A 9,442-nucleotide genomic window follows, 5' to 3' on the forward strand; every position below is an offset into this window, starting at 1 on the left:
CGATATCATAGTTACTTTTATGTGTTTTCTTTGTTCCTTATATCTAATAGCTAGTGTCGTCCAATGCAGTATGTATGGGTTGCAAATACATTATCTTATTAGAGGATTTACATAGAGATTAAACTGGAGCATAGTCTGTATTTCAATGCTCTTTGTTCTGTCTTACCTATGATCAAGAGGGTGTCATACCTAAAAATAGAGTAACACTCTATGGATATGCTGCTTATTTCGAGAATGGTACTTGCACAATTTTTGACAAAAATAAAGGCAGAAAATTGGTTACAAAAATACAGATGAAAAGGGGCAGAAGTTTTCAGCTAATGTTCAATTATGATGCTGATTTGGCCTTAAAAGCACACCTGAAAGATGAATCCTTGCTTTGGCATAAAAGGCTTGGACACATACATTCTCAAGGGCTGAAGGAACTGAAAAATATGGTGTATGGGCTGCCTCAAGTTGAAGATAATAATGAAGTGTGTGAAGGTTGTGCCATGGGAAAGCACCATAGAAATTCTTTTCCAAAAGGAGGATCGTGGAGAGCTGGGGGACTGCTGGAGCTTGTTCACACTGACGTGTGTGGACCAATGAGGACTCCTTCACTTGCTGAAAATAGGTACTTTGTTTTATTTATTGATGATTACTCAAGAATGGCGTGGGTTTATTTTATGAAATATAAGTCTGAGGCCTTTAGCATTTTCAAAAAATTCAAGAAATTTGTAGAAAAACAAAGTGGTTGTTACATAAAAGTTTTGAGAAGTGATAGGGGTAAAGAATATACCTCTAGAGAGTTTGATAAATTTTGTAAAGATGAAGGAATTGATAGACAACTCATGGTTGGTTACTCACCTCAACAAAATGGAGTTTCTGAAAGAAAGAACCAAACTATAGTGAATATGGCCAAATCAATGTTAAAGGAGAAAGGGTTGCCAAATTCATTCTGGGCTAAAGCAATTCATACTGCTGTGTACTTAATTAACAGATGTCCAACTAAGGCAGTTAAAGAAATGACTCCATTAGAAGCATGGTGCAGAAAGAAGCCTTCGGTAAGCCATTTAAAGATATTTGGTTGCATTTGCTATGCACATATTCCGAAAGAAAAAAGACATAAACTGGAAGACACGAGTGAAAAATGCATTCTTCTTGGTTACAGCTCAAAATCAAAAGGATATAGGTTGTATAGTTTAAAGAAGAAATCAATAATCATAAGTAGAGATGTGTTGTTTGATGAAAGAGCTAGCTAGAATTGGGAGAAAGAAGCATGTCAAAATCAAACTATTACATTTGAAGCAGAAGCTCAAAATGAAGACAAAAATAATGATCAGTCATCACCAGCATCATCGCCATCTGATCCATCTTCACCTACTGATCCATCATCACCTTCAAGTGATAGTGCAAGATCGTCAAGTTCAGGAAGTACTCCGCTGAAAATGAGGTCTCTTGCTGATATTTATGAGTCGTGTAATTTTTGCATGATTGAACCAACGAATTTTGAGGAGGCAATTAGAGAAGATGTTTGGAAGAAGGCAATGGAAGAGGAGTTTCACATGATTGAAAAAAATAAGACATGGCAACTCGTTGAAAGATCGAAAAATAAAGAGGTTGTGGGTGTGAAGTGGATTTATAGAATAAAGCACAAGTCAGATGGTTCTTGGTTAAAAAATAAAGCGCGTCTAGTGGCCAAAGGATATTCACAACATAAAGGAGTTGATTACCTCGAAACATTTGCACCAGTAGCTCGAAAAGACACAATCAGAACCCTCATTGCTCTTGCAGCTCAAAAAGGATGGAAATTATATCAACTTGACGTGAAATCAGCCTTCTTGAACGGAGATTTAGAAGAGGAAATCTATGTAGATCAACCAGATGGTTTTGTCATTAAAGGACAAGAAGGAAAAGTTTACAAGTTGAAAAAGGCGTTGTACGGGTTAAAGCAGGCACCTCGTCAATGGTATACCCATATCGACAACTACTTCCTGGAAAATGGATTTGTCAAAAGTAAGAGTGAGCCAACTCTCTATGTGAAGAAGCAAGGTATGTCAATTCTTATCGTTGCAATTTATGTTGATGATCTGATTTTTACTAGCAATGATGAGCATATGATAAATCAGTTCAAAAGTGATATGATGAAGAAGTATGAAATGAGTGATATGGGACTGCTACACCATTTTCTTGGGATTGAGATCCACCAACAAGGTGATGGAGTGTTTATTTGTCAGCACAAATACGCTGAAATGATGCTAAAAAGGTTTAATATGTATGGTTGCAAAGCAATGGCAACACCTCTTGCAGCAAATGAAAAATTGATGAAAGATGACGGTGGAAGAAAAGTAGACAGGACTTTGTATAGAAGCATTGTTGGAAGTTTAATGTATCTTACGGCAACTAGGCCGGACATTATGTTTGCTTCTAGTTTGTTGTCCAGATATATGCAAGATCCTAGCGAGGTTCACCTTGGAGCAGCCAAACGAGTTCTTCGTTATATAAAAGGAACTGTGGCATATGGAATCAAATATTTTAAAGGTGAAGAGCTAAAATTAATTGGTTTTTGTGACAGTGATTGGGCAGGTTCCAGAGATGACATGAAGAACACAACAGGCTTTGTGTTTTCATTTGATTCAGGAGCATTTTCATGGCAATCAAAGAAGCAAGATTCAGTTGCACAGTCATCCGCAGAAGCTGAGTACGTTGCTGCTGCCCTGGCAACATCACAAGCTATTTGGTTGAGAAGAATTCTGGAGGATATTGATGAAAGGCAAAGAAACACAACAGAGATGCTATGTGACAATAAGTCAGCCATATCTATGGCAAAGAATCCTATCTACAATAGTCGTACAAGGCACATTGCTGTGAAACATCACTTCATTCGTGAGAAGATCGAGGAAAATGAGATAAAATTAGTCTACTACAAGTCCGAGGAGCAAGTTGCTGATATATTCACAAAGGCACTTCCAAAAGAGAAGTTTCAGATGCTGCGTAATCTGCTGGGAGTTCAGGAACAACACATTAGGAGGGAGTGTTAGAAGTAATGTGTTTTTAAAGACGTAGTTATCCTATATAAATCTGCTTTTAATATCCAGGAAAATGAAACACTTCTTTCCCTGGTGGTTATGTAACTCAACAGCCACAACCTTGTAGTATATAAGGTTGTTATCTAATGAAATATCACATACTCTTCCAGTACCTTTTTTTCTCTTATATAATTCATGATATGTTTAACACATAATGTTCAACATGCAGATTCAAAATCGTGGCTGAAAATCATAGATGATCCTTTTCTCTGCCACATGCAGATTCATTGCAGAAGTTTGGAGCTACAAACACCTTTGATTCTCCCGAAGTTTACCAATTTGATAAATAGCGTAAGTATGTATGCGGCATATGACAATGAAGATTATAGCATGATCTATGCAGGAAAAATTCCGATGGCAGATTTAAATGTTAATGGTTATTGTACCTTTGGTTCTTGCAATGGATTGCTTTACTTTGCAGAATACTACTAGGACGAAAAAATCCTTGTGTCAAATCTGCTGAGAAATTAGTTCAGAGCTCTACTCCCAATCTACCTTCCGCCAAAGGATGATTTTCTTGCTCCAGTGAAATACACCTCGTGGTCCATATCAAAGCATCCAGAGGAATCGCCAGTAAATGCCTATGGATTAGGTTTTGATAGTTCAACGAATACCTTCAAAATGGTTTGTACTCTGCAGAATACAGGTAAATGCATAGGTACAGTAGTGCACAATTTGGGCACAGACTCATGGAGAAAGATTTCTAGTTTTCCTCAATATCCCATATACGGAAAGCCTGTTTTCGTGCATGGATTTTTACATTGGCTGTTAAGCCCTCTTGGACAATACTACGGGGAATTGCCTGTGGACCAAACAATAGTCTCGTTCGATGTTTGTAAAGAGAATTTCCAGCTGCTTCCGCATCCTGGGATTCGGTCGAAAAATATTGAGGAATTCAGACTAATTGAGTGCAATGGTCATTTTAGATTATTTGATATGAGTAGTGACTTAGCCGTAGCTGATATCTCAATGAGTGATGAAGACATTGATATATGGATGATGGACTATGGGAAGGAATGGAGCAGAGTGTTTAATATTAGACTCACTCAGACACTAGCAACTGCTTACAATGATATTTGTATTTATGCAATTGCATGTATTTGTGAAATCTTATAAAGGATACTGGATATATAGTACCAAGACTGGTGGCTTGAAATTTAAACTATTTTCTGGTTTGAGCAATGGTGCTGCACAAATTCCGAGTCAGACTGGGAGTCTGGTTTCCATCTAATATTATACAGAAGTTTCCTAAGGCCAACTAAATTTCTGTTAGTGACTTAAGTTCAAATTTTAAGCAATTAAATAACTTCTATCAATTTCTGTTAGTTGAATAAAAGCAATGTTAATGAATTGTAATTACACACAAGTTCTACGGTCATTTTTCCCTTAACGAGTGTCTACTCCATTTTTTTATTTTACTTTAATTACTTTTCTTCTTCGTCTCGATTACAACCCCACCGACACCGCCGTACACCGCCCCGTTCGTCTCCAAAATACCTTTCCCTTCCTTCGCTCTTTTTTCATATACACAGCTATATATACACATAAGTAACGATCATTACAAGAAAACAAGACTGAATAGCATAATTGGGGTCAAATTCAACAACTTTCGGTTGAATTGAATGGCACGGCTAAATTCAACCGCATGTAGTCGTATTTTTGCGGTCGAATTTAGCAACAAATTCGAACGTATGCAGTTGAATTTAGTCGTGCTCTTAAATTCAACCGCATCCGGTCGAATTTGATAATTTGAAATGATCGGAAATTTTCCGTACTTTTAAAACATTGGTCGTAAAAGTGGGGAGAAATTTTACGCTATTCTGAAAATTGTAATTTAAGTGGAAAATAGTTGTATTTATCTATTATTACTGCATTCCGATATATATATTATTTTAAGAATTTTATTATTTTTAAATAAATTAATTGAGTAACTTGGTAACTTTGTACAACAACCGTTGTATCAAAAAGAGTGCATAGCGATTTTGTTAGAGCTATTTGCGAACAGAGTTGTTCGCGAAATATATTAAGATTTAAATATTTTAGTGATATCATAAAAATTTTAGAAAAAAATTAACGTATTTTTTTCGATATTTTAATAGTGAATTAGTATTTTGACCACTACTTTTTACTAGTATTTAGTTTCATACTCATGTTTCGATTTTTTAAAAATATTTATGAATGATCCATCCCTACAGATGTCAAGATCTATATATTTTATTGATATGATAAAAAATTTAGAAAAAATAAATATATTTGATTTGCTATTTTAAGAGTCAACTAGTAATTTGACCATTACTTCTTACTTGTATTACTCTAATACAGATGTTTCAATTTTTTTAAAAATGTTTATGAATGATACACCTTACAGATCTCAATATCTATATATTTTAGTAATATGATAAAAAAATTAGAAAAAAATAAATGTATTTGATTAGCTATAATAAAGGTCAACTAGTAGTTTGATAAGTACTTCCTACTAATGTTAGTCTAATACTGATGTTTCGATTTTTTAAAAAATGTTTATGAATAATCCAATCTTAAAGATGTCAATATATATATATATTAGTGATATGATAAAAATTTTAGAAAAAATAAAAGTATTTGATTTGTTATTTTAACAGTGAACTAGTAGTTTGACCAGTAATTTTACTAGTGCTAGTGTAATACCGTTAGTGTAATACCGATGTTTCGATTTTTAAAAAAATCTTTATGAATGATTCAACCATACATATGTCAATATCTATATATTTTAGTGATACAATACAAATTTTAGAAAAAGTAAATGTATTTGATTGGCTATTTTAACAATCAACTAGTAGTTTGATCAGTACTTCTTACAACTGTTAGTCTAATACCGATGTTTCAATTTTTTTTAAAATATTTATGAATGATCTAACCTTACAGATGTCAATATATTAGTGATATGATAAAATTTTTAAAATAAATAAATCTATTATATATATATATATATTACTTCTTACTAGTGTTAGTCGATGTTTTGATTTTTTTAAAAATGTTTATGAATGATACAACCTTACAGATGTCAATATCTATATATTTTAGTGATATGATAAAATTTTTAGGAAACAATAAATGTATTTGGTTTGCTATCTTAAAAGTCAACCTGTAATTTTACCAATTACTAGTGTTTAGTCTCATATTGATGTTTTGATTTAAAAAAAAAATTATAAATGATCTAACCTTACAGATGTCAAGATCTATATATTATAGTGACATGATAAAAAATTTAAAAAAATAAATATATTTGGTTTGCTATTTTAAGAGTCAACTAGTAGTTTGACCGATACTCATTACTAGTATTAGTCTAATACTGATGTTTAAATTTTTTAAAAAATGTTTATGAATGATCCAACTTTACAGATGTCAATATCTATATATTTAGTGATATGATAAAAATTTTAGAAAAATAATAAATTTATTTGATTTTCTATATTAACACTCAACTAGTAGTTTGACAAGTACTTCCTACTAATGTTAGTCTAATACCGATATTTCGATTTTTTACACAATGTTTATTTATGATCAAATCTTACATATATATATATATATTTATATATATATTAGTGATATGATAAAATTTTTTTTAAAAAAATGTATTTGATTTGATATTTTAAGAGTCAACTAGTAGGTTGACCAGTACTTCTTACTAGTGTTAGTCTAATACCAATATTTTCGATTTTTTAAAAATGTTTATGAATGATCCAACCCTTCAAATGTCAATATATATATATATATACATATTTTAGTGATATGATAAAAATTTTAGAAAAAAATAATTGTATTGGATTTGTTATTTTAACGGTCAACTAGTAGTGTGACCAATACTTTTTACTAGTGTTAGTTGATGTTTGGATTTTTCAAAAAATGTTTATAAATGATCCAACATTATTGATGTCAATATCTATATATTTTAGCCATATGATAAACTATTTTGAAAAAAATAAATGTATTTGGTTTGCTATCTTAACCGTCAACATGTAATCTTACCAATATTTCTAACTAGTGTTTAGCCTCATATTGATGTTTTGATTTTTTTTTAAAATATTTATGAATGATCCAAACTTAGAGATGTCAAGATCTATACATTTAGTGATATGGTCAAAATTTAGAAAAAAATAAATATATTTGATTTGCTATTTTAAGAGTCAATGAGTAGTTTGACCAATACTTCTTACTAGTATTAGTCTAATACCATTGTTTCAATTTTTTAAAATATATTTATGAATATTTCAACTTTACAAATGTCAATATCTATATATTTTAGTAATATGATAATTTTTTTAGAAAAGAATAAATGTATTTCCTACTAATATTTGCTATATTAACAGTCAACTTGTAGTTTGACAAGTATTTCCTACTAATATTAGTCTAATACCGATATTTCGATTTTTAAAAAAATATTTATAAATTATCCAATCTTAAAAATGTCAATATATATATATATTAGTGATATAAAATTTTTTTTAGAAAAAAATAAATATATTTGATTTTTCTATTTTAACAGTCAACTAGTAGTTTGACCAGTACTTCTTACTAGTGTAATTCAAATACCGATATTTTGATTTATAAAAAAATGTTTATGAATGATCCAACCTTAACGATGTCAACATCTTTATATTTTAGTGATATAATAAAAATTTTAGAAAAAAATAAATGTATTTAATTTGCTACTTTAACCGTCAACTAGTAGTTTAACCAATACTTCTTACTAGTGTTAGTCTAATACCGATGTTTTTGATTTTTAAATTTTTATTATAAATGATCCAACCTTACAGATGTTAATATATATATATATATATATATATATATATTAGCGATATGATAAAAAGTTTAGAAAAAAATAAATATATTTGATTTGCTATTTTAACAATCAACTAATAGTTTGACCAGTATTTCATACTATTGTTAGTCGATATTTTGATTTTTTTAAAAATATTTATGAATGATCAAACCTTACAGATGTCAATATGTATATATTTTAGTGATATAATAAAATTTTTAGAAAAAAATAAATGTATTTGATTTGCTATTTAATAGTCAACTTATAGTTTGATTCTACTTCTTACTAGTGTTAGTCTAATACAGATGTTTCAATTTTTTAAAAAATATTTATGAATGATCCAATTTTACAGATGTCAATATCTATATATTTTATTGATATGATAAAAAAAATTTAAAAAAATTATAGTATTTGATTTGTTATTTTAACAGTCAACTAGTAGTTTGATCAATATATTTTATTACTGTTAGTTTAATACTGATATTTCGATTTTTTAAAAAATATTAATGAATGATCCAACCTTACAAATGTCAATATTTATATGTTTTAATGATATGATAAATTTTTTAGAAAATAATAAATGTATTTGATTTGCTTTTTGAACAGTCAACTAGTAGTTTAACTAGTACTTTTTACTAGTGTTTAGTCCCAGATTGATGTTTCGATTTTTTTAAAATATATTTATGAAAGATCCAACCTTACAGATGTCAATATATATATATATATATATTAGTGAAGTGATAAAAGTTTTAGAAAAAATAAATATATTTTAATCATTAGATCTTAATTAAATTAACAAATAATGTATAATTAAACATACATTTAAACCTCTTTAAACTAATAAGGACGGGACTAAGAAAAAAAATTACTTTACCGAGTTTATTATGTTAGGTCACACACACTGTAGAAGGGGGTTGAATACAGTGTTTACTACAATCAAATTGAATATAAGAACTCAAGTAACTTAACACAGATTTTATTCAATACAATAAACTCTGATACAAAGAACTGTTCTCTCTCAGTGATAAACAAATTATCACGAGAGCAGCTAGGGTTACAAAGAATAATAACTTCGATTAAGATAACACTTATAGTGTAAACCCCCCCTGTGTTTATATACTACACATTTACAAGATAATGTTCTAATTGATATGGAATATAATTCTGCTTCCTAAAATATATCAACTAGTTATCTTTTTTTCCAAGTATTCTATTCTTCATAGAATTCTTTCTTCATGTATATTTCTTTCTGTCTTAGTCTCGATCTTCTTTCCTTTCAATCAGCCGCCTGCCTTATCTGAAAGTCACCTTAAGTCCTGATATTATCTCCTGATAAATATCTTCCGATAACTTAAGTTCTGATAACTTAAGTTCTGATAACTTAAGTTCTGATATCTTAAGTTCTGTCTTCAGTATAAGTGCTGATTTCCAGTTAAGTACTGATTTGTCCTGTTAGTTAAGATCTAAAAACTAAACACAAATCATATTACACATGACATCACAAATATATCTAACATATTATTTTAACGGGAGTAAAGATACACTGTGTCTATTATGTTGAGACCGGAGTAAA

General features: G+C 30.1%; 1 protein-coding gene across 1 annotated transcript; it reads left to right on the top strand.

The window, feature by feature from the left end:
- Positions 1 to 3,689: 3,689 nt before the first annotated feature.
- Positions 3,690 to 4,184, top strand: LOC141703434 (uncharacterized). The gene has a single exon (XM_074506967.1). It carries the CDS (start codon positions 3,690 to 3,692, stop codon positions 4,182 to 4,184), a length of 495 nt encoding a protein of 164 aa, XP_074363068.1.
- The last annotated feature ends 5,258 nt before the right edge of the window (positions 4,185 to 9,442 follow it).

Source organism: Apium graveolens, unplaced genomic scaffold (assembly GCF_009905375.1).
Source record: "Apium graveolens cultivar Ventura unplaced genomic scaffold, ASM990537v1 ctg6636, whole genome shotgun sequence".
Classification (NCBI taxonomy): domain Eukaryota; kingdom Viridiplantae; phylum Streptophyta; class Magnoliopsida; order Apiales; family Apiaceae; genus Apium; species Apium graveolens.

Excerpts from the sequence above, each read along its gene's own strand:
- LOC141703434 (XM_074506967.1), top strand. The coding sequence starts at position 3,690 with ATGGTTTGTACTCTGCAGAATACAGGTAAATGCATAGGTACAGTAGTG.